Source organism: Lagopus muta, chromosome 1 (assembly GCF_023343835.1).
Source record: "Lagopus muta isolate bLagMut1 chromosome 1, bLagMut1 primary, whole genome shotgun sequence".
NCBI classification, from domain to species: domain Eukaryota; kingdom Metazoa; phylum Chordata; class Aves; order Galliformes; family Phasianidae; genus Lagopus; species Lagopus muta.
Window position 1 is genome coordinate 166919038 of NC_064433.1, and position 25838 is coordinate 166944875.

The 25838-nt window shown below is 42.7% G+C and overlaps 2 protein-coding genes across 5 annotated transcripts in view; one reads left to right on the forward strand and one right to left on the reverse strand.

Moving 5' to 3' along the window:
• RB1 (RB transcriptional corepressor 1) overlaps nucleotides 1-19981 on the forward strand; it is an 80090-nt gene extending 60109 nt beyond the window's left edge. Inside the window, exons 18-27 of one of the 3 annotated variants that reach the window (XM_048957327.1) lie at nucleotides 11466-11584; nucleotides 12167-12312; nucleotides 13296-13441; nucleotides 14125-14229; nucleotides 15128-15241; nucleotides 15329-15495; nucleotides 16316-16346; nucleotides 16840-16982; nucleotides 17582-17631; nucleotides 18224-19981. In XM_048957327.1, coding sequence (XP_048813284.1) covers nucleotides 11466-11584; nucleotides 12167-12312; nucleotides 13296-13441; nucleotides 14125-14229; nucleotides 15128-15241; nucleotides 15329-15495; nucleotides 16316-16346; nucleotides 16840-16982; nucleotides 17582-17631; nucleotides 18224-18297 — 1095 coding nt within the window. In that variant the 3' untranslated portion in view covers nucleotides 18298-19981. Of the gene's footprint in view, nucleotides 1-11465; nucleotides 11585-12166; nucleotides 12313-13292; nucleotides 13442-14124; nucleotides 14230-15127; nucleotides 15242-15328; nucleotides 15496-16315; nucleotides 16347-16839; nucleotides 16983-17581; nucleotides 17632-18223 lie in introns of those variants that run through there. The other 2 variants (XM_048957332.1, XR_007379260.1) reach the window with 2 other exon arrangements.
• A 1467-nt stretch (nucleotides 19982-21448) lies between these two features.
• RCBTB2 (RCC1 and BTB domain containing protein 2) overlaps nucleotides 21449-25838 on the reverse strand; it is a 31741-nt gene continuing 27351 nt past the window's right edge. For both annotated transcript variants that reach the window (XM_048957503.1, XM_048957514.1), the window contains one exon: nucleotides 21449-25049. In XM_048957503.1, coding sequence (XP_048813460.1) covers nucleotides 24909-25049 — 141 coding nt within the window. In that variant the 3' untranslated portion in view covers nucleotides 21449-24908. The remainder of the gene's footprint in view (nucleotides 25050-25838) is intronic.

Genomic DNA, 25838 nt, shown 5'->3' on the forward strand with positions numbered 1-25838 from the left:
TTTTTTAACTGCCTCAAAGAAGCTAAGAAATGAGAAGATTGACTGTGTGATACTGTCACCTGACTGCTGCAGCTGTCTACATATCTGTTGTTATTCAAATGATTCGGAATGGCAGCATGCAGTTTCCTCTAACCCTTCTTTGTACCATCCATCAAACTGCTGAAATGAATTAAAAAACATTCATTTTATATGAAGTAATAATTAAGAATTGCATCACGTTTGATTACTCCGTATCACATTATATCTTTGGCCCTTGTATATACGTGCAACACCATTCAAGGTTTGCCCTTTATGGTGTGGATTAGAAAGGAAGTGTTTCAAGCACTATAAATCAGTAATTTTCTGCATCATTTCCTTTCTAAATAGCTGAGGGGGAGATGTTCTGCCACCAGTCAACCTGTTTTTCCAGAGCCTGATGAGTCTTCAGAAACAAGTGTTGATGTGTGGCCACGAGGAAAGGCACTGAGTGTCTTGTCTTACCTTATTTGCTGAAAAGTAACCTGGGTTACGTTTGGCAAATGTTGGATTGAGCTTCTTGTATGTGTTACTGGCATCCTAGTGACCAGTTTACTACATAGGTGCACTCTCTTGGATTTCACGTATAGATTTTATCACATTTTTTTCCTCTTTTTATGATTTTTGCCCCTCCTTTCCTATTCAACTGCATCTTACTATGTTACAAGTGTATCAAAGCAGGTGTATTTTGCATTTTATTAAGGTTTCTTTCATATTTCTGAAGATCTTTTGATAACTTTGTGGATTCTTTGGACTCCCATCATTTGTTGGTAATACTTGTGTTTGGGTACATTTTTCTGTCTCAAATGTATGAAAAGCTAGTGTAGATAAACAAACTTTAAGGTTGTTTCTGTTATGGATGTACAGATTTATAGCTCTTAGTCAGCCAATGCCATGGGTTGGTGAAATTGTTCTCATGAGCAAGAGGAGAAGTGAAACAACTAGAGGGAAGCCTGGGTGGCAAGGAGGCCAGCAAGCTTCGTAATAGTAGAATTAGCTTAACAGCATTAGCAGTAAAACTTACAGAGAAAGCAGCAGGAAAAATACTTGGTAAATAATAAAATACCAGGTTTGTAAAATAGCTAAAAAGTGTGAAATGAGTGTAACATTAAAAAAAAATAAATAAATAGAATCTTCTAGGTTTTTCTCTAGACAAATTATTGACAAGTTTGAGTTTTCTACTGTTCTTTTTGATTTTTCTACTGTTCTGTGTCATACTGCCAAAACTGAATTTCTTATGCTCAGATTAGAAGGAATGTGTTTTTAATGAAGACTAATCAATCCTAGAATACTTTGGGTTTGGAAGGACCCTTAAAAGTCAGTAAGTCCAACCAAGAATTCCTTTCATTTTCTTAACCTGACCTCCCGTGCACTGCTCTCTGTCTTTACAGTATTGCATCTTATCTGATGGTTACCCAATTGCTTCCAAGGCAGAAGCGTTCATCTGGAGGCATCTGGTTTGCTTTGTCATTGTGCTCCAACAGCTGATGGGCTGTGGGCTGAGATAGCTGAGCTTTGTCTATTCCTTTGCCTGTAATGGTGATCACAAAAGTGAAGGTTCAGACTAAAATCAAAACTCATCATAAGGGATGGGTTTACACCCAAAATGTTGGTGTGCTTTACTGTAAGAATGTTTTGCTACAAATCTATTTTTTCTTTCATTTTTAAGTGTATTTTTTTTTTCAGGTGGAAATATTTTCCTAAAGTGATCGTTGAATATGTTTTATACAATGGTATTCTTGCTTGTGTTGTAGTATTTCAATGTGAAGCAAAACAGTGATGGTCGAATCACGCCATAGAATCATAGAATGGCCTGGGTTGAATGAGCATAGAAATGCTCATCCATTTTCAACCCCCTGCTATGTGCAGGGTCACCAACCAGCAGACCAGGCTGCCCAGAGCCACATCCAGCCTGGCCTTGAATGCCTCCAGGGATGGGGCATCCACAGCCTCCTTGGGCAACCTGTTCCAGTGCATCACCACCCTCTGTGTGAAAAACTTCCTCCTAATATCTAACCTAAACCTCCTCTGTCTCAGTTTAAAACCATTCCCCCTTGTCCTATCACTATCCACTTATGTAAACAGCCGTTCCCCCTCCTGTTTATATGCTACCTTCAACTACTGGAAGGCCACAATGAAGTCTCTCCGGAGCCTTGTCCTCTCCAAACTAAACAATCTCAATTTCCCAACCTTTCTTCATAGGAAAGGTGCTCCAGTCCTTAGAACCCTTTCTTGTTACCTTTCACATCCCTCACCACGTTCAGCTCCATCCATGTCGTATCATGGATATCACACTGCTTTTGGAAATCCCAATTTCTTTGCCTCATTTCCTACTTTAAACTATACAAATCATATTGCAAGTCGCAGTAATTTTTACTTTTCAGTATCATACATTGTTCTGCTCTTACTGCAGCTTCTTAATGTGACTTGTCCCAGTTCATGCTCCTTTTCTAGAGGATTGCTCTTTTAGTATTTGCAATTCATGGTAGCAATCCTTGTTCTCGACAGATTTTTGTTGCATCTGGTTTTGTCCAATTGGAAACTCAGCAAATCCTTGGCTGTGTTAAAAGATAGTGTTTTGCTTTTTAAAAAAGGGCTGTGTGCAGAATTTCCTGGCACGCTTACTGCTTCAACTGGATTAAGAGATTTGTTGGTGATATATTATGCCTACATTTGTCCAGCTAATGAGAAACTGGGAAGAAAATGAGACTTGAAACTGAATTGTTGGCTTAAAACAAAAATCTAAGAGACGCCACGTTGTTGGTACCTGAAGGATACTTACATGAAATGGGTTCTCATGAGATACGTGTTGCCATTTGAAGTCAGAGGTTTCAGTGCTGTGAATTCTTGCAATGGATCACGCCGGGGCTGAGCTGGTGCACCATGATGTGCACCCCAGCACAGAGAGAGTGCAATAAAATGAAGAGCTTACAGGCTTGTTTCCTGCCTGATGTGGGGCAGGCAAAGTCGCTTGTTTTCATCAGCATGTCATTATGCTTGCTTGTTTTCGTCCACGTTTAATGCTGCTTTGTAATCACGTTGGAGTGTTTTGCCAGGTAGAAGATGAGAGATGGGAGAGCAGTGTCGTGTCTATGCTTGTACTTGGGAAAAATAATTCCTGGAACTCTTGGTTTGTGGTTCTGGGAACAGCGACTGCGTAAGTCAATTAGAATAGAAACAACTAGAAAGAGGGGGTTAGTGTGATACGGTGCTGTAACAATCTGCTCGCTTGTTACCACAGCAATTATAGAAATTCGTCTTTACCAAAGCAGGGATTTAGTGACCCAAATTTTCTTCTGAAGAAAATAAGTGCTTAAAGTGCTATTTTGCTCCTGAGTGCAGTGATTTTTCATGTATGAGAATAATTACAGGAGTATTGTTCTTAATACTTTTGGTCCTTTAATGCATCTCATCTTGCTTTGCTGACAAAGTCTTCACGCTCTATAATGTTTTCACAGTTTAAGGTTGTTGATACAGTTCTCAACCTCAAGATTTTTGGCAGGACATTTTGTTGCTGACTGATGCATCACCATTTCCGACAGTCCAATGGCTCTCATCGAGAGGGTTTTAGTTCACATACTATGCTCAATCTCTTGTGCTGAGAGAGAAAACACCGGTTCGAGTTCCCTTTGTCTTTGAGACCTTTGGCTCCTGCTTAAAAACCTTGGCAAGTTAGATGTGTCACAGATGACTCATACTGAAGCCCGGTTACAACTGGGAGCAAGGTAATAAACATGCTAATAACTTCAGATAAGGTTGTTCCTCTAGCAGCACTGCCAGTTCAGACCAAAGATCTATCTGGAAGAGGCGTGTGGCAGTTCCTCTGGGGAAAAACTAGCCTACAGTGTAATTTTCGTAGATAATGTTCAGAAAAAACACATGGCAAGGATTTTGTTGTATTCTGTAGTGCTTTGTAGACCTTTTGTATGGTTGTCTTTTGAAGCAAGGTGTTTTGTATGTTTGCAGTGTTTTGTGCTGGCTGCTTCCATGGCTGTATGCAAAAAGAACAGTTGCTTTTGGCTTTCAGTTTTGTTGCCTGCTAATTTAGTTTGATGACTTTTTTTGCTATGCTGTGGTTACAGTACAGGCATAATGATAATTCTATTTTAGTACTTTGCTAATAATTCTTTATACTTGGACTTCTGAGCCATGAGTTGGCATTTTCAGCATTACTCACATTGGCTCTAAATATCTCGCCTTGAAATAACAGTGACTTCAGAGCCCTATGGATTGTCAACGTAAGGTCATTTTTCTCTTTGGTTTTGTTTTTGTCATCAAGTACTATGGCTACTTTATCGTCCAGTCATTGAAAATCACAAGATCTCTTTGCATTGTCCTCCAGTTCTTGGTGCTGGTGCTGCCACTGAAAGATGCTGGCTCATGTCATCCTACAGCTGCTCGTTTGTCTCTTTATTTGAGCTAGTGTGCTGGCACTGCCATAAAGTGCTATACGTAGGGAAGCTGCCCAGAGTGTAAAACTAAGCCCAAGGCCTCCCCTGCCAAGGGGGTTTAAGCAAAACAAGAAACCTTCACCTAGAAGAAAGAAGAAAATCAGCAGAACAGAAAAAAAGCACAGTTCTGTGGTTTGAGACTGTGTCTTTTAGTGCAATACTGGCTTATGCTGACTTAGAGCAGTTGTGTAGTGAAGGCTTTAATGTGCTGAATATTAACCCCTTAGTTACTCAGAGAGCCGTGTTTTAAACTAAATAGTGGTTGAAGTTGTGTGAACGTTAAGCAGAAAAGCTGCTGAAGAAACACATGTGGGAGCCTACTGCAAGCCATGTAGCCTTCCCAAGGTCATCCTGAGTAGTTTAAACAAAGAAAGAGCTGAGTGAAAATGTAGTCCTGTGCTTGTAGGCTGGTCTTCAAAACTCCTTCTGAAGCAGTTCTTCCAAAAGGTGGTTTCATTGTCACAGCAAATGGGAATGGCCTTAAAGCCCGTGGTTCATTTTTCTCTTCAGTATTCAACTGGTGATTGGGTTATAGATGTGTCAGTTGCCTCATTGTGGAACACCTTCCAGTGCCTGAAGGGAGCTTTTAAGCAGAAGGGAGAACACTTTTTACACAATCTAATAGTGATAGAACAAGGGGAAATGGCTTTAAACTGGAAAAAAAAAAAAAAAGGAAATTTAGGCTATATGTTAGGAAAAAATTATTTGCTTAGAGGATGGTGAGGCCCTGGCACAGCTGCCCAGGGAGGCTGTGGATGCCCCATCCCTGGAGGCATTCAAGGCCGGATTGGATGGGGCCCTGGGCAGCCTGAGCTGCTGGGTGGCAGTTCTGACTGTGGTCAGGGGTTGGAACTGGCTGGGCTTTAAGATCATTCCAACCTAAAACATTCTATGATTCTTCTATCTTGTAGTGAGATGGTCCAGGATCTTATGCTGAGCGACCACGTGAAACACAGGGGGTTGGTTAATACAGAACCACCTGACGAAGAGCAGTCTTGGGAGTGGAGAGAAACTGTAAAGGGAAGCTGTAAAGATAATGGATTTACAGCCTTACTTAAAGCAACACTAGTTTAAAATGCATAGCCTGGCTCTTAGGACCTGATGTGCCTGCTGTTAACTGAAGAGATCTGAACTCATTTCTCACTAAGCCTTCAGATATCTCTTTTTTTTAGGAAACTGCTGCTTCCCCCATTAGAGTTGCTTGATTTCATGTTGATACATTTGTATATGTACTTGAGACTACCTAAAACAGGTTCTCTAAATCAGCTATGAAGGGTTCTAAATATCAGGCCACAAAATAATTGCTCTTTTTTTGGTGCGGTAACTGATTCTTGTTTTATAAGAAGCTGAAATGTGAGAGAACTGGACTTGAAAATTCCTAATAAGTTTGGAGCCAGGACATCCATTCAGATCTGCTGTTGGTGTGCTTGCTGTCAAGGACTTCAAATCATTGGAGTTTACATGATTTTAAATGTCATCAGTATGTGCTTGTCACTTCCTTGGTAGTTTATGACTTTCCATACCTTTTGTGAGAGGAGGAAAGCCTTTCAGATGCCACAACTAGTTGTTTTTTTCTCTACCTTTTTCTTTTTTTCTTCCTCTGCCCATTACACGTTTAGATAAAAGGAGATTATCACAAGGCTTGATGACAGCATTACGTTCTGTAAACCAACATTATGCTGTTTTTTAAATACCAAAGATCACTAGGAGAGCCTCTTGTATTAAATAAACAAGTGCTCTAAGGAGTTAAAAGCAGATTGGACAATATTCTTATATGAGTTAGACTATTAGGCAGGTCAAGAAATGGACACAGATGTTACATTTTTTGAAGTTAACATCAGGGCAGCCTGGTCTGGTGGTTGGCAACCCTACATACAGCAGGGGGCTTGAAACTTCATGATCATTGTGGTCCTTTTCAACCCAGGCCATTCTATGATTAGCACTGTAATTGTTAACGTCAATGTTTGTTTTAATGAACAAAAGTCCTAATAGAATGATAATTTAGTTAACACAACTCATTTAGTAGGAGATATGTACATATAAATAAAACAAAAACATTGTCCATAGTCTTGTATTTCATGGCAAATACCTTAAGACTGTGAAGTATATTTTGCTGTGACAGTCCCAACCTAATTCTCAATTACTCTCAGAATTCTCAATGCCATTTCTTGTGTAATGTTTCTGAAATACAACTGCAAACAAGAGTCTGCTTTCCAGTCCAGTAATTCAGTCCTGGACAAGAGAAAAGGAAATTGATAGTTCCCATACAGTCTTTGTGCTTCCATTCCAAAGCTGTCAATTCTAAATTGGCTTTGTTTCGCCTTGCAAAATCGCATCCACCTTTTATCATAGTATGAAGAAACGTGTTTGTTAATGTGATGTATTGCGTTGATCGACTCAGTAATTTGTGATGGTGTTAATTGTTACAAAACAGTGTCACTAGGCATTGAGACACACGGTGCAGTGATAAACGTGGTATTAAAATTTATGGTGGACAAATAATTGGAAATTAAAAACAATTAGAAAATTACCGTAAGGAACGGAAGTGTAAAGCAGTAGAAAACAAGAACAAAAACAAAAGCAGATTCTAAAATATTATAAACTGTCAATTAATACTGCCTGAGAGGAAAGCTGCTCTGGGACTTCCTTTATAGTCAGTGGAATACACCCCAACCCAAAAGGGCAGTGGTGCTCTGTATTTAAGGCCATAGGTCATTTGTTTAATCTTCTCATGGAAACCAAAGTCCAATCAGACATAGAGGTGGGACAGAGCTAATGTAAAGACGGCAAAAGTGGGAAGCATCCGTGTGTCCTGTAGTTTCATCATAGTCAAATAAAGATTAGCCAACAAGAAATTCAACCTGTTTTGTCCATAAAAGGAGTTTGCAGGCTGGAGCAAAATGACTGCAGGTGTTTGCAGTGCAGGTATCATCACTCCCTAATCTGCCCCCCATAGCACCATAGAATCACCAAGGTTGGAAAAGACCCACAGGATCACCCAGTCCAACCATCCGCCCATCACCAAAGCTCTCACTAAGCCATGTCCCTCAACACAACGTCCAAGGGCTCCTTGAACACCTCCAGGGCCGGTGACTCAGTAATACCCAGTTTGGTTTTGCAGAGTTATGGTTAGAGGGGAACAAGTCACATTTCTGTCTTGTTATTGATTCTACAGCCAATGCCTGTTTGACTGTGAGAAATTTTAGCTCTCACATCCTTCCTCCCTTTTTGCATCTCTTGAAGTGGACCTTGGCTAGCTGTTGCATGGCAGATTCAAATTAAAAGCAGCATTTCATTTTATCAGTAGAATTTATTCTGTGAGTGCATCTAGTATTATGAATCACTTGCTTGGCATTGAAGTAAAAACTGTGCAAAACCCCTTTCATGTGAAAAGAATGCATTGGAGGTGACCTGTTGACCTGATGTGTTGCTTAAAAGCTTTAGAAAGCAATACAAAATTTGTACTAGATAGTGTGAATAATGTCACTTTAAAAAGAAGTTACTGATAAACATTCCAGCAAGATAAAGCTGGACCTGGGGGTTAAAGTTCTTTTGTGACTTACTCAGAGGACTGGTAAATTGTCTGCTTGTTGACATTCCACTTCATTGGTTCAAGCAAGATGTAGAATCTTGAATACCAAATTGTGTAACCAAAGCCAATCAGAATTTGCACCAATAAACTCTGGTTAATACATTTCCTTGAAAAATCACTGCAAGTTACAGAAGAACTTTCATGTTTAAATGTAAAGGAAGAAGTCAAGGTTACAATTAAACCCATCAGCAGCTGATGAATGTTGTGTGGCAGAGGGTAGATGCATTTGCAGAAACTCACCTCTGTGTGTTTCAACATCTTTCAACAGTATCTGCTTTTCATTTGATCATTGTGGCTCTGCATTTGGAAAGCTGCAAATAAGAGTGGTTTTTCTCCCTGGGAGAAGAGCACATATGGTTTTACCATGGAAATTGTGATTATCACGATGCTCACCTTCCTTTTCACCAAGTGAAAAAAATAGATGTGCAAACCCCATCACTGACACAGTTTTTTGCAGGCTTTTGAAGAAACCAAGTTTTGCCATAGGTCTCCCACTGAGTCATTGTTTTAAGATGTCCAGCCGTTGCTGGGAACCAACTGGGATGTGACAGCCACTTATTTATGATCATACACTGTTAACCACTGGCTTAATGAGAATTCTGGGGAGACAGAAAAGGCATATTGGACTTGCTGTGTCTTGCTGCTCTAAGTAGATTTTGCAATGCAGTGTATATTTTCTTGCTTATTGTACTTCATGGAACTGATGGAAAGTAGGACATCTCATAAATTCCTGTAGAGTAAAATCCAAGGTGAAAAATCAGCTAATCTAATGGGTTGTTGTGAGTAAATGCAGAAGTTCCATACTTGCTGTTTTCTTCTCTTTCCTACTTGCTCCCAACCTTTGTGTGGTTGCTGCCCTGACCTTAATGCTTCTTCTGGCTCTCTTGGCTCAATTCTCTGCAGAGCTGATTTAAGTCAAAATGATGTTTTGTGTTTTCTGTTGACTTTCTGCCATTTTGGTGCATCGTGTTGCCCTGTGCAGAGGCTGAATTAATGTCAACGCTAGCAAACAGGGGGAAAGGAGCAGGGAAAATGATGTAAAAGTAGGCAGATCCCTTTCATAGGTAGCAAGCTGCTGTGTCCTTTCTCGCTATCTTGTTATCAGAGAGTTTAATGCTGGAGTTCAAGGAGTGTTTGGACAACGCTCTCTGACACAGTTTTTTGGATGTTGGGTGGTGCTGCATGGAGCCAAGAGTTGGACTTGATGATCCTTATGAGTCCCTTCCAATTTGGGATATCCTGTGATTATCTGCAATGAAATCACACTCCATGCAGTGACAGTTGGAGCAGGAGGGCCTGGAACTGGAAGTGTCAGCTTCAAAAGCTGCAACTTCTCCTTCCATTTCTTCACCTGTCCCTCCCTCGCCCTCCATCAATTCCATTTCCTTTTAATAATGCTTTATAGAAAACAATACTTTTCCAATTATTAATAATTAAAATGTGGATCAAATGAGGTGAGGTTTACTCTTAGTTGAGGAATAGATATTTTCACCATGAATTAGTGACAGCTCTTGGAAAGAAAACTCGGGTCCCATAGTGACGTGCTGGTGGGAATAATAAAAAGGAAGAAACACAGTGGCCAGAAGAATGAGAAGTGGAGAAGGTTATGTCTGTGCATTTCCAGCAAGAGCAGCACTGAAAGAAACAAGTGAGAAGCACGTGCACTCCTAAATACAAGGAAAGATGATGCAAACCAGTCCAAGGTCGGGTTGAGAAATGATGGAGAAATAACTCTGTGGTTATGAGTCAGTAACTTCTGTTTTGTTCTGTTATGAATGGAACAGCTTCAGTATTGCCCAAAAGCATAACTTATAAATTACACGGTAGGAAAAGTTGTGAATCTCAAGTCACTCTCATCTTATTGATCTGACTTGGTAGTTGATACATTTCAGAAGCAAAAGGCTCTTTTCTTTTTCTACAGCAAAGACTTCATTAAGAGGCTCTTCATGCTGGTTTTAATCCTAATAAAACTGGCCTGATTTTGCTAGATGTTTTCTTATGACCTTCAGCCAAGTGACTGCATGCTGCATACCTGGCTGTTATTGTATGTAAAGATTTGTCATTTGTGCTGTCATATTTTAGTGTTAGTAACACGTGAATCTGTAGAACCAAACAGAGCTTGGACAGCAAAATGATGCTTTATGCAGGCAGTGTTGAGCTGATCGGCTTTGTGGCTTTTAGGGGACTGTTAGGAGGTAAATGCTGCATTTCTGGTTGTGCCCCTGTTTGTTCCCTGTCTGTAGGAATACTGCTTTCCCCTCTGAGGAGGCAGCTGCTTTTTATAAGCTGTTCTTCCGTTGCTTCTGGATTTCTCATGCTGCTTTCTTGCAAAGGAACATCATCCACAAGGATGAGAGCCATGTTTCAAGAAGATGCAACAAACAGGAGGCAGCAACCTGGTGTTTTCAGAATTAATGATAACTGTGGTGCCAAAGTATTTTCCTTTACAATCTTGATGTCTCAGCAGAATTCTACTGCATACGTGACACACAAACAACAAAAGCCTGAGACACTGTTTCTGCAGGGCTGCTATTTATTACAGCAGTAGCACTAATGTGACATCAGCCAGATCCATCCTCATTCCACTTAAATCCTCTCTTCATTGCTTCCTCCCTTGAGCTCTTAGTAGGTTCAGGCTTATTCCAGCTGCCTTGCCTAATGTCCAAATAACTGACTTTAAAGTTAAAAAGTGTGGACTCTTGGAGGGGGGGGGCAAAAGAAAATAAATATATTGAACATATCTTATAATATCAGACTGCTGTTTCCGTGTCCCTCCATCAGCATCCATTGAATACAGGGACAGTAACCTACCAAAGTAGGATCAGGTCACTGTACTTTTAAGGTCTCAGTCGGGTAAAAGGGCAGAGACTGAATGCATGTGGAGTTAGCACAGCAATTGCCAGAGGAAGCTCTGGAACAATCACATCCAGAAATGATATTGCAGAAGTTTGAATGATTCCCACTGCAGGCAGATGAGTTATGAATGTGCTTATATGTTATCTATTGGATGTGAAATGTTGGGGAGGTACTGCAGCAGAAACGGTGCCTTTCTTTCACTAGAGCCTTTCAGGCAGCCACGTGTTTTTAGGGATCATGACCTTTTGTAATCATACTTGATGTACCGTGTGCTTTTCTCTTTAGGAGTGGCTATGAAATAGGAAATAGTAAGAGACTCTAGAATGCCTCAGACTGTACCTAATAGACTGCTATAGAAGAAGTTTGGTGTGTTTTAATAGTTACAATTGATTGATACTCTGATGAGTTGTGTATTCTGAAGTATTTCAAAGCATTAAGCTCCTGTTGAGAAGCATATTTTGGATGTTATTTTTTAGAGGAGGAACAACGTCTGTCTCGTGTGACTGGCTTTTCTCAGTGTAATGTACTCTTACTGGGATTTTTTTTTCTAGGATTCACCTCTGTTTGATCTTATCAAGCAGTCAAAAGAACGAGAAGGTCAGACCGATCAGCCTGAGCCCACTTCCACCCTAAATCTGCCTCTCCAACATAACCACACTGCAGCAGATCTGTAAGTGATGTACATGCTTGATGTCTAGTGAAATGTATAGAATCATGGAATCATAGAATCACCAAGGTTGGAAAAGAGCTAAAAGATCATCCAGTCCAACCATTCACCTATTACCAATAGCTCTCACTAAACCATGTCCCTCATAGTGGATATCTCCTTCAATATTTAAATCCAAGCCCCATCAAACTTGTATTTGCAAACTGTTTTCTTCCTTGCCTAGGAATTAATAAATCCTCTTATCAGATAAATGTTCTTGGCTGGGTGTTAGTTGAAGTTGAAGCAAGTGGAAGGGTGTGAGTTTTGAGAAGAGAAGGGAAGGAGGAGAGAAAGGAGCAACTCCATTGTGTGCTGTCACTAACACATTTCTCTTGCTGTTTTGAGCTGTAGAAGGAAAGAATACAGATGAGTAATCAATTCATTCAGTAATTTGAATTGTTAATTTATAATATGTGAATAACAGGTTACAGTACCAATTTGTTTCCCCTACTGGCGGAGAGGGGAGAGTTTGTTCCAATATTATTCATGTAAAATTGTTCCTTTATTCTGTGATGATGAAGTGCTTAACAGAAGTTAAATCCCCAGGTATCTTTCTCCTGTGAGATCTCCTAAGAAGAAAGCATCTGGACACCCTCAAAGCGGTACTTCTAATCCAGATGCTCAGCCATCTGCGACCTCACAAACACAGAAGCCACAGAAATCTACCTCCCTCTCTCTGTTCTACAAAAAAGGTTTGTTGCTGCTGCACATACTGGAGTTGCAAAATTTCTTCTTGTTATTTGTCCTTTTCAGGTCTCAGCATTACTGAATGGGTTATAGCAGATATGTAGCAAACACGGTACAAACTCTTAACTGCCACTGAAAGAAAGAATAAAAAGTTACCAGAAGGTTAATACATGCACTCTACGTGGAATCATAGACAGATTAAGGTTGGAAATGACCTCTAAGGTCATCTAGTCCAACCATCAGCCCATCCCCACCATGCCCACTGACCATGTCCCTCAGTGCCACATCCACACAGGTCTTAACACCTGCAGGGTCAGTGATTCCACCACCTCCCTGGGCAGCACTCTCTGGGCCTGGCCATCCAGCCAGTTTTTTACCATGTAAGAGTTTACCTGTCCAAGCCATGAGTCCCCAGTTTCTCTAGGAGAACAGTGTGGGAGACACAACCAAAGGCTCTACTAAGTCTAGGTAGACTTCATCCACAATCTTTCTCTCATCCACTAGGCATATTAAATTTCAACTAAAAGAATGACCATATTGGCTCTGATGAAGGGTTCTTCTATCATCTTTTTCCAGTGTTGACCACAAATAGGTGTCGTGGGCAGCTTAAGAGCTGGGCAAGCATATCTGGTGATTCCCCTGAATGCTTTCCCAAGCTTTGACTTTTTCCAGCTCAGAGTATTCTCGAGCTTTCTGCAGTATGTCTGTTTAATAACTCTAATAGACTGATTCTCCAAATGTTTGTCAAGACTTTTAATCAACATAGACAATACATGTTTAGCATGGATGTGTACAGTACATCTGCAGTGTAGACTTCCAGATGCCCACTACCTGCTGTATCGAGTCCTTTCCATTCGTTTTGAACCCGGCTACTTCATTTCATGGGCTGTAGCCCTTGTGGTAGGACTTGGCAAACACTTAATTGCTGCCCATTCTCCATCACATTCCTCTTATTTTGTATTCCTCCTGTTTTCTTCTGTTTCTCAAGTGTTTCGCCTGGCCTATCTTCGATTGCACACCCTGTTCTTTCGGCTTCTCTCTGAACATCCTGACCTGGAGCCGTTGATCTGGACCCTCTTCCAGCACACACTGCAAAATGAGTATGAGCTGATGAGAGACAGGCACTTGGACCAGGTAACATTTTTAAACAGTAAAATAGAAGGTTGGAAAAGGCTTTCCTGAGCAGGAATGTTCCTTACACGTTCTTAAGATGTCAAAAATTATAATCTGAGGTTTTTTTCTCTGTTGATGACTCGAAGCAGAAATTAATTCAGTTAAGTGTCTTTTTGATCAGCTCAGGTTTGCTTGTTAGATTTTTTTTTTACTATCAAATATCCAAAATACCATTTATTGCTATTTTCAAAATAATGAACAGAGACTGCTAATTTGTGTAAGAAAATACTGATTTTCCTTTGGAAGATGTTTGGCTGAATCACCTTTTTTATTGTAGCCTGAAGTTGCAGTAAGCAAAATGAGTTTCAGAAGTTATTATCAGCTCTAGTTAGCTGATCACCTTACAGAAATGAAAGAAAAAGTAGGTGAGATATTATCTGGATGCTTGTGATGTTGAACTGAATGCTGGCTTAGAGAGCACAACCAGTAACAGCTTACAAACTGAGCTTTTGCTTTTGTTTCCTAATGACAGATCACGAAATATGGATTAAAACTCAGTAGCAAAGCTTCACAATGCTGGAGTTTCTTTCTGTTTTAAAAGCATGAAAGCATCAACTAGCAGAGAAAAAAGGATTTCTAAACTTGAAATGAAAAGCCATCTTATTTTGTTCATTTCCTGTTGTCTTTTCCTGTTTTGTTGATAGATCATGATGTGTTCCATGTATGGCATATGCAAAGTGAAGAATGTGGATCTTAGATTTAAAACAATAGTTTCTGCATACAAAGAGCTGCCCAATACAAACCAAGAGGTATGGAAATGTAATATTGTCCCTCCATAAAATTGTTATAAATTACTTGCTTGCTTCAACCCACAAAACAAGCTACACACTAGGATAGGAATGTTCATTACGAACTGAGCTTCATTATATTCTGGAGAGACCTCATTGTGGCCTTCCAGTACTTGAAGGGAGCACATAAACAGGAGGGTGAACGGCTGTTTATGAGGGTGGATTGTGATAGGACAAGGGGGAATGGTTTTAAACTGAGACAGGGGAGGTTTAGGTTAGATATCAGGAGGAAGTTTTTCACTCACAGGGTGGTGGCGCACTGGAACAGGTTGCCCAAGGAGGCTGTGGATGCCCCATCCCTGGAGGCATTCAAGGCCAGGCTGGATGTGGCTCTGGGCAGCCTGGTCTGCTGGTTGGTGACCCTGCACACAGCAGGGGGTTTGAACTGGATGATCATTGTGGTCCTTTTCAACCCAGGCCATTCTATGATTCTACATATTTACCCTGCAGAGTAGAAAATCAGCTCTAGTACTGAGTATCTCTGTAAGCATCTTGCAAAATAGTAAATATCTTGCACCAATAGTTTGTTAGCTTCCAGAAAGCAAATTTCCTTCTGCCCTTTGAATAAAAGATAGCAAGTAACAGTTGATGATTCTATTTGGAGACTAGATGAGAAGTTCAAGTGTAGCACTGATAGGATTTTTCAAAAGCAACTTAAATTCCTTTAAGAACCACTTATCTTTCCTGGAACATTGAGGGGGAGTAGACAGATGACTTATTTCAGTAAAAAATATGGTCATATGTCAAACAGGTCATATATATAGAGGCCTGTTATAGTTTCAGGCTTGATTCTAACATGCAAAAGCTCATTAAGGCACTTACAAACGAAAGAACTTAATTTTTATTTCTCACTCTGCAGACTTTCAAACGTGTTCTTATCAGGGAAGAGCAGTACGACTCCATTATAGTCTTCTACAACTTAGTGTTCATGCAGAAACTGAAGACAAACATCCTACAGTATGCCTCCAACAGGGTAAGGTGTTAGTTGTATCCAGAACTGTTTATTTAACAGAACAGGAATTTACAGATAAAACCTTCTGATACTGTTATTATTTTATAGCCTCCTACGCTGTCACCTATCCCACACATTCCTCGCAGCCCCTACCAGTTTTCCAATTCTCCTCGGCGTGTCCCTGCAGGCAATAACATCTACATCTCACCCTTGAAGAGCCCCTACAAATTCTCTGATGGGTTTCAGTCTCCCACAAAGATGACTCCGAGGTCCAGGTACGTTGGTTACAAACATCTCACTGTGATGGGGAGATAGGATGGGTACATGGCAGGTAGTGACAGGACAAGGGGGAATGGTTTTAAACTAAAGGAAGGGAGATTTAGGTTGGATATCAGGGGAAGCCCTTTACAGAGAGAGTGGTGAGGTGCTGGCACAGGCTGCCCAGAGAGGTTGTGGATGCCCCATCCCTGGAGGTGTTCAAGGCCAGGTTGGATGGGGCCCTGGGCAGCCTGGTCTGGTATTAAATGTGGAGGTTGGTGGCCCTGCATGTGGCAGGGGGTTGGAGCTTCATGTCCTTGAGGTCCCTTCCAACCTGGGCCATTCTGTGATTCAAACTGTGGGTCACTGGCTCTTAGCAGAGGATGACAGCAAAGGAGTCATATTATCTGTAAACAGCATTTCCATCTCAGTATTGAAAAGCCTGTGCAAATCTGTAGTGGGCTTTTCCAACTAGGCTATGCTATCACACATTTTAGGTTGAGGTCTTGTATGGGTTTGATTAGCAAACATCTAAAAGTAATGATTAAGGGCTGATGATCAGGTACTCAGCATTTCCTTTTGATAAGGGCTGGGTTTTGTGGACCTTTCATTCTTCCAAGCCACAGCTTCTCAATTATCAGTGTAGGATGGTGGATTTGACAATTAGGCTCTCACCGGTCCTAATGGAAATGTGAATAATCTGAATGCAGCAAAGCACGGTTTGAGTTTGCACTGTTAGAGAGCTTCATTAATGCCTTAAGAAAGTCTGTGCAGATTAATGGGTGCTTCTCTGTGGAGGGCAGCTTCACTGAAATGCTTGTTTTCTTCCTTTGGCAGAATCCTGGTGTCGATTGGTGAAACGTTTGGGGTGAGTTTTACAGTTCTGATTGTCTGCTCTTGAATGCATGGTGTTAGAGCCAGGGGGTTGCCTGCTGGCAGCCAGAGAGCTGGCTCCTGGCTCTCATTTAATGTAGTCATTTTATGGAATTTGTAAGCACAGAGATTACAGAGCTGTTCCCTTCACTTCTTTCAAACATTCAGACTTAGCTTTTAAAAAGTACAGCATTGTATTTTAGTTGTTGTGGAAGGAGGTTCCTCCCTGGAAGCATTCAAGGCCAGGCTGTATGGAGCTTTGAGCAACCTGGTCAGGAGGGAGGTGTCCCTGCCTACAGCAGGGGGCTGGAACTACATGATCTTAAAGGTCCCTTCCAACCCAAACCATTCTGTGATTCTACGGTTAGAGTTCTTAGGCTGCAGACTCACGGAGCTACTAAAGTTTTAGTGGATGATTGGGGAAGTTTGGGGAAGTTTATTTTCAAGATTTATTGACCAACTTTTTCACTATTTTCTTGTGATTCCAGACTTCTGAAAAGTTTCAAAAAATAAACCAGATGGTGTGCAACAGCGAGAGCCACGTAAAGCGCAGCGCAGAGCCCAGCGATGCCCCTAAGCCACTCAAGAGGCTGCGCTTCGATATAGAAGGGCAAGATGAGGCAGATGGAGGGTAGGAGATGGTGGCTTTCTGCTAAACTGCTTAGGCTTGGTTCATGGGGCCTCCAGAATGCATCCTAACTTCTGCTCGAGGGTGGTGATGCACTGGAACAGGTTGCCCAAGGAGGCTGTGGATGCCCCATCCCTGGAGGCATCCAAGGCCAGGCTGGATGTGGCTCTGGGCAGCCTGGTCTGGTGGTTGGTGACCCTGCACATAGCAGGGGGTTGAAACTGGATGAGCATTGTGGTCCTTTTCAACCCAGGCCATTCTGTGATTCTGTTTATTTCTGAACTTCCATAAATACATTAAATGAGGGACGGTAGCAAAATACTTCATTGGACATCGGGTGTTAAAAGCAGGGATGTATTCAGTGCCTCACACTCAGGAATTTGTGCTGAGGGTAAATTGTGCTGTTGTCTTTAGACAATCTTTAAAAATATTTTTTTTGACGTATGAGAAATAAAGCATCTCTTGAGTTTACTGTGGAGGATAATACAGTTTTATATCTTTATAAGATGAGGCAACAGCAATGAAATGAACTAACCCTGATTTATGTGGGTGGGGTTTTTTTGTTTTTAACTTCCCTTTAATCAAATGCTTTCTGTCTGCAGCAAACACCTGCCCCAGGAGTCCAAGTTCCAACAAAAGCTTGCAGAAATGAGTGAGTATATTCTTCTGGTAATTCCTCAGCAGCGAGTACCTCGCATAAAACAGTTTGTGTCAGTTGAGACAAAAACACTGCTATCATTTCAGTGCTTAATTTTTGTACTTGCTCCACTGAAACGCAGATGATTAAATGAAAATCCTCCAAAGCCTCTTCGGTGCTGTTAAATGGCACAGTGGCATAGAAGTGCTAGAAAATGAGCACGATGTGTTCATCCCTAATATCAGAATTCTTGAAAGGGAATTAAATGGTTTGCTGTGCTCTGGGATGTGGCACTGCTCAGCCCACGGGCACTGGAGCAGCACAGCACAGCCCTGCGTGAAGCTTCCCATTGCTTGTCTGAAGGCTGAAAGCCAAAAGGGAGGGCACAGAGACAAGGAGAGCTTCAGTGCGTGGGTGAATTCCTTCAGGTGTGTGAAATTAAGCAAGAATTGCTTGAAATAACACAATTATTGAAAAGTGCAGGATTTGTTTCATTTGGAAGAGCACACTTCTGTTATTTCTTGGGTCATGACCGATTTTGCAAGAAATAATCCCGTCCAAAATACTTCTGAAGGAGGCATTTAACTTCGTTCATTTTTCTTGCTAGCATCCACTCGAACAAGAATGCAGAAGCAGAAACTGAACGATGGAAACGATACCTCAGCCAATGAAGAAAAGTGAGAATCTCCTCAGGACCAGGGGCTGCTGCAGGCCCTCCCAGCTTTTGCTTTACTGCCTTCATTCACTGAGTTGCTTTTTCAGTCGCTTTTATCTCAAACCAATAGTTGAAAACCTTTGGACTTCTTTATTTCTGTCAAGGTTTTTCATGATACTTTGCCTTACGATGTAGCACGTATGTGATGTAAGCCACTGAATTTAATTTATATATTTTTGGAGGATTTTAAAAACCAGCTTGGAAAGTGTCTTAGTTTGCTATTGCAGCGTTAGGGATTGAAGCCAGTTCAGTCTACCTGGATTTGAATTTTTTCTGTCTCAAGACAAAATGTTAGCTAGGGATCTGAAGTGCACTAATTTTACTTCTTAGATTTCATTTTAATGTCGGATCTCAAAGCATTATTTGCAGATACTGAAAATTAGGGGTCAGATACCGCAAGGATTTCTGTCTCTGTGTGTAATTAACACGTCCAATTCCCATTAACTTAAGCTGCACAGCAGCAGTGGAGGGTCAGGGTCTCCCTGCAGAGGCAGGAAGCAGTGAGCACATGGTGTTAGCGCTACTACTGAAAGCAGTGAGCTGTGCTGTACCTCAGGTACGTCCCGTTCTGCACTTCCCCAGCCCTCACCCCACGCAGTTCAGAGGGCCCAGCTTCAATTTCACTGAATCTCACATAGATCAAATCCCACGAAGCACAAAGGTGCGTTCCCCAATGCAAAGCACCACGTTGTGCACTTTCACATCTTGCAAAACCTTCATGTAAAAAAACCAAGAAGTAGAACACCCCCAACCTACGCCACACCTCACACACGATGGCAAAGATCTCACGCTGTAGGATTCCCTTGCAGCTCACAGCACACAGCTGTGTGCCTTACCCAGAAGGCAGAGCTCCACAGGCAACTTGGGAACAAATGTTTTTAAGTGTATTTATAAGTTATGGATTCAGAGAGTGGATTTTTGTTGTTTTTTCTTGCAGTGGTAACAGGTCTGCAGAATAGCCAGCTAAGAGAAAAGGATGTTTTCTTTCTAGAGAACTAAATACATTAAATGAGGTGCCACTTTTTTAATGACCCATTTGAATGAAATCTAGCTCGTGCAGCTGCTTAAATTGAAAGTTAGGGTAGCAAAGCGTGCTGCTCATCACACAGTAACACTTCTCTGCATAGAAGGTGTTTAGAAATGGTGCAGTGAACCTAAAATGCCTACAGTAGTGCCTGCTAAAGACCAGTTGTGGTGTTGACCAAAAGCTGAACCTGGAGCCACAAAAACCCTCCACTAATGGCACACTGATGATTGGTCACCGAATTGTAAAATGAAACTGAGTTATTTTTTTATTCTCAGCACAGCTTCAACTGTCGTCCTGAAGAATGTACAGAACTGTTAAGAGTACATTACGTTTATTTTTTCACTTAACAGAGTTTTACAGACAGGATGTGTGTTACACTGGGGCTCGCTGGTCCCAAGCTCTCTTACAGCAGCTGAAGTTCTTCAGTGACCCTCGGGTGAGAGCGCTGCAGGCGCCACATGACAGAGCCCCACACCGAACAGATCTCCTAGTGCTTGACTGTGGCACTGTGTGTGTGTGTTTGTTCCAACAGACTGAAGGCTTTACATCAAATGTATGACAATATTTTATACAACTCATCCGTTTATCTTCTTTCAAGATGAAATAAAATAGCTTTTAAAAGATCTTTAGTTGGTAGCTTTATTGGATGAGAAGGCAGCTTTTTATGGTGACTCTGCCCATCTGTGTCGCACTGCCTCCGTGATTCTGCAGCTGATACGAGCAGAAGCTCCATCAGGAGAAGGAATGGCCTCAAGTTGTGACAGGAGAGGTGCAGGTTGGTTACTGAGACACATTTCTTCTCAGAAAGAGCGGTGAGGCAGTGGCACAGGCTGCCCAGGGAGGTGGTGGAGTCACCGTCCCTGCAGGTGTTCAAGAATGTGGATGTGGCATTGAGGGCCGTGGTGAGTGGGCATGGCGGGATGGGCTGATGGTTGGACTGGGTGATCTTGGTGGTCTTTTCCAACCTGAATGATTCTGTGTCTGAGTTAATCTGGAACTGTTCCTGATGGGTCTTTTCAGGAGTTATCGCTGGTAACACCTCTGCCCATGTGCAGCTGCTCCATGGCCTGCATCGCCACCACAGCCCTTGCAGTGCTGCAGTGCTGCCTGAGCCCTTCGGAGACAACGTTCACATCACCACCACTTTTCATGATGGATTCTTTTGTTCTGAGAACTGCTCAAAATAGCCCAGGGTGTCAGAGAGCAGCATGAGCTGCCACGGCCTCCTGGCCAGGTGTCCGGCTGCAGGCAGGCAGGCAGCCCCACACACTTCCTGTGCTTTATGAGCCCGTAGCTGCCTGACGGCCCTGCTGAGCTTGCAGTGCTGTTTGCAGGACAGGCCTGACATAAGGCCCAGAGCACAAAGAGCACTCACTAACTCACCAGCCCCCGCCCCTCCACAAACATTTCATCAGCTGTACGCAGATACGTGTGCAGACAGGCATCCTGCAATTAACAGCCTTCTAATCAGGGTTTGCAATCTTACCATTCTTAAGTAGCCACCTCACCGCAAGACCTGACTTCGGAATGGCACAGGCTATTGAACCCGGTTCAAGGATGAAAGAAGAGTTTGGAGCAGAAGAGACAGGATGGAAAACATGACAGCATTTTGTGTGCTTTCATGGAAAGGCTCAAAGTCCATCTGTGAGCGCTGTGGAGGAACAGACAGCCCTGGGAAGGGCTTGCGGGCTCTGCTCCCCTCCATGGGAGCCAAGGAGAGCTCAGTGCTCGGCCATGCGGGCGGCTCAAGATGGCGGTGCCGCTCCTGGAATAAGCTGACTGTCCTGTGCGTTTGCTTCAGAGGCTATTATGGGTTGGGGGTCATTTTATTGATTATGAAATCATTTTTAGGGCATTTATTTAAAAGGGGGAAATGCACTTCAGGACATTCTGCAGCCCTTCTGCTTTGCGCGCTCCTCGTTTTGCTTACATCACCTTTATCTGGGGACAGCTATTTTCTTTGAAACACAAACATCTCTCCCAGATACAGAATCTATTCCTTTTTTCCCCTCACGACTGACCACAGTCAACTCAGTTCACAAATCCGAGCAAAAATTATGTCAGACTTTCTTCCCTTCTTCTGAAAGAAAAAAAGACACAAAGAAGTGCCAACCAAATGCGATGCTGTTTTTATTAATGGTTTGTTAAACCCAGGCAAGTTTATAAAGAAACAAGAAATCAGAACCTATTTGTATGTTCAGGCTGTAGCCCTGCTGCATCGTTACGTGGTACCCAGCGAGCCCTGGCTCTGCGGGGCAGCTGAGCACTTTGTTGTACAAGGAAAGCCTATGGAAGTGACTCAGCAGCTCCCTGGTACCAGGACTGCCCACAGCCCTGCAGTGCTGACTCTTCAGCAACTTCACCTTGAGGTGATCAGCTTCTTGTCGTGTCTTCTCCTTGCAAATTCCACTCTCTGTTTCCCTTTCTTAAGCAGAGATCCCTCTCTGAGCCCCAGACACATATTGTGCTCGACCATATTCTCACATAACAATACCCCTTTTTTGTCTGAGGTGTCCTAAAAAACAAGAACCAACTCTTTAAGTATTTAACCTGCAGGATCCACAGTTTAACTTCATTGCAGACTGCTGTACAATGGCAAAATCCACCCTGAATTTCTTCCCAAATGCCCCCACTAGAGGGTTTCAATCACATCTATGCACACTCATCCACGTTTAACCACTTACACCAGTATGTTTCTTAAACACTGACCATTAAGTGCCAAGGAAAGTGCATGCAAACAAAAGTTAGCAAATAAATAAATAGAAGTCTCCACGAATACAATGCTATCCCATCCCGAACCGACGCTACGTATGATGTGAGGGACAGCCAACACTGCCATACTACACCCATAGCTGCCTTCGCTCAGTGCACAGATGCTTTCTCTCAAGATGACCGTCTTTGTCAGCCACAGTGAAACTGCAGCCAAGCTTTGCTGTGCACAGTAGGTGGGAAATCATACACAGGAAGGACATAATTTTTTTAGAAAGGCACCGTTGGTTACGGTAAGCCAAAAAATGCCTCACTAAGAAAGCGTGCTGTATTGACTGCAGTAGTTTCTATCTGGGGGTTTCAGGTTGTTGAGCTGCCCCATGGATGTGAGCCAGAGTAGAACACGGCTGCACTGCCCAGGGATTTCTCTCCAGAGAGCCAGGCTCTGCCCAGAGCAGCGGACAGGTTTGATCAGGTGTTGAGCAAAATAAGAAGTGTTTTTTAAATGTTAGAATCTTAACATTTTGACGGTGGGAATATTTGGAGAACATTTTTTGAACTTAATTCCAGCTCTATAAATACCATGACTGGGTGGAGGAGCTTTTGCCCTTCCTACACAAAGCAGTGCTGCCCAGCTGCCTCCGGCTCTCCTTGGCATCCAGCGGCCCTTTCGCCCCGATCTCCCCGGCTGCTACAAATGTGAGCTCTGTTGTTTGTCCAGGCTTGTGGCAGGCAGCCACGCTTCCCACCCACAGCTGCAGCCTTGCCTACAGCCAGTAGTGTCACAGAACCACACAACAGCCTGGGTTGGAAGGGATCTTAAAGCCCCAACCCCCTGCCATGGGCAGTGCCACCCGGCAGCTCAGGCTGCCCAGGGCCCCATTCTACACAGCCTTGAGTGCCTCAGGAATGGGGGCATCCACAGCTTCTCTGGGCAGCTGTGCCACGGCCTCACTGCCCTGTGAGTAAAGAATTACTTCCTAACATCTAACGTCTATTAGTTTTCCCCTTGTCCTCTCACTATCTGCCCATGCAAGCTGCTCCCCAAGTGCAGGGCTGCAGCACAGTCACTTGGTTCTCTGTGCTGCCAAGGCCACGCTGGCAGGTGACACTGGCAGTTCTCAGGCCCTGGGGTGCACAGGACTGAGACTTCACCACGGCTCAACCAAATGGGCAGGAATTCCCCAGCCTTGGCTCACACAGTGTTGCCTTTTATCTGCTCTCTCAATACGATTAATGTTGGGCTACAGCACAGTGAACTTGCGCCCCACCTGAGGACAGCCTGATCTGTGTGCCTGCAGCAAGGCCTTCTCAACACAGAATTACCACAACACACCATTTCCCCCTTGGGGAAGTTGTGGTTTCGATGAGATGGCAATATGTACTGGAAAGTTTTGACCAGTTCTATTTGAACATAAAACACTGACACAGCAGCTGAAGTATGGGTCTGTGCTGCTGGAGGAAGCTGTATGACTACAGGATGGCAAAATAAACTCGTTAGCAGTAGACAATACAATATACTCCTGGTGACAGTTTGAGGGAGAAGCCCAAACTGCAAGCCACTATTTAGCACAGCATTTTCCCAAAATGATCTGCTTCCAGCTTTCTGCCTAAGTCAGTTTTGCCATCTGCACACCTTACCCATCCTATCACAACTGCAGAGACCAATGTGACGAGAGCATCTCCTCACTCCTCTTCTCTGAGAACTCATTTCTCCTCTTCCTTCTCTTCAAGGAATGCGACCGCTTAAGGAATAATTCTGATATGACAAAGGACAGTAATTCCCACTTCAGAAATGAGGAAATGAGGCTGAGCTCGTTTAAAGGAATTCGGTTCTTAGAAACCGCATTTGAGGATTGGGATAAGTCATCACAGGACTCTGGCAGGGCACGAGTCTGAGCGAAGGTGGCGTGACACAGACCAGCACACTGAACCTGGCCATCCAGTTTTGTAAGATACTGCAGCTGTAAAACACTGCAGCTGCCCCTGCTGCTCTGTGAGATCATTCCTCAGAGTTAATTCACAATTGCCTGTTACAAAAAATTCCAAGGAACTGCTCAGCATCTTCTGTAAGAGGGCGACCCTTCCTACGCGTAACACAAGGCGGGATTTTATCTCAGCTCATGTTAGTCAGTTAGAAATTAAGTACCCACTCTGCCTCACCCATCCCACTCACCTCCGTGGCCAGTGCACAACTCCTCTCATCTGACACAGGGAGCATTTCTGGTGTAACAGAGGTTTGTTAATTGTCCAGAACAATGGGCATATTGGCCAGCAACTTCAAATTCTAATATCCAGCTGAAGCCCTTCACAGTTTTGGCATTTACACTCCAAATAAGCGGACGGTGAGACAAAACCTCCCACTGCTCAGAAAGCCTCTCATCCTAAAGAATTTATAGTACTTTATCAAGTACTCAGAAACCAAGTTTGTCTCTAATCTGGATGACGTGGCACAAAGCTGCCAACCATGGCATATTAGCTTAGTTTGGTGACAGAAGTGTACTATGAAGGTTTTAGCAGCAAGGATGTCACTGCTCCATAAAATCCAGCTGCAGGTTGTTTACATAAAAATAATATACTCAAAATAGCCATGAGAATGGCAGCTTAGTTTGCTTGACTTTAAGTGGGGAAGAGTAGTTACTGCATTAGGTTTTGTTCTGAAATTCTGAATGCTGGCTCTCCCTACACACCTATGCTGCAGTCATCTTTTCAGACCAGTATGTCAGCAGACTTCAAGGCATTTCCCAAGCTGACGGACACTGAGTCTCTCTTCAAAGCTCTCCAAAGAAGCATTCCCAGGAGGAACGAGGCTGTGCTCTTCAGCTTGGTGGTAGTCAGCTCTCAATTTCGGAATGCTCCCACTCTGCTTGCTTTGCTAATGAAGTTTTTCAGGAGATCGTGGTCCATTTCTGCAAAGCCTTGTGTTTGTGTTACAACAGTTAAGTGGTTTATGCAAAATCTGAAGCAAAACTCTTCCAAGTCCTGAAAAGAAAGAGAATTAATTTATAATATGAATGACTGACAGCAAAATTATGATCATTCTCCCCTTCCAAATCTATCAGTTAATAAGCAGACACCATATCAATGACCAACCCTTCTTCCATCAGTTTCATCAGATCACGAATGCCAGGATGAAAACTGTAAGCACAAAGTTTCCACAGCGTACATTAGAAACACACCTAAAAATAATCTGTAGCAGCAGATCTTTGCATTTCCCGATGACAGGACAAAACATTCTGATCCTAACAGATGAAAAGTCAGCCTTCCGTTGATGTTCTATGCTAATGGTAGATAAACACAGCACTACTATCTTTCACCTGCACAGTTCACACACAGTAACAAAAAATCAACCAAACAAAACTAATTTCTCTTTCTGAACTACCAGGGCTCTTTCACAGCCCTTCTCAGGACAGCCTTTTACTGAAGCACTGATGTGCTACAGATGGCTCTCAAATCAGTTTTTACCATATTAATGTAGTGCAGCCCTGTCCTACTTCACAGTTCCTTAGACAAAGGTTATCCCATTACTGAAGAAGTCTTTGCTGCACTCCTCAGAAGCAGATCAATCCCTTTCTGAGCTGTGGATGAAGGAAGGAGAGCAGTGATGTACTCCTGAGGTTGGCACGTGCTGCTCTAGAGGCAGGTGAACCAATTCATGGCATGATGACTGTGTTCAAGTGTTGCCTGTATTTAAAAATTCCACTATTTGTGCAGAATGTATTACAGAAGGAAGAGGGGAATAGCATACATACAGACATTTAGCCAATCCCT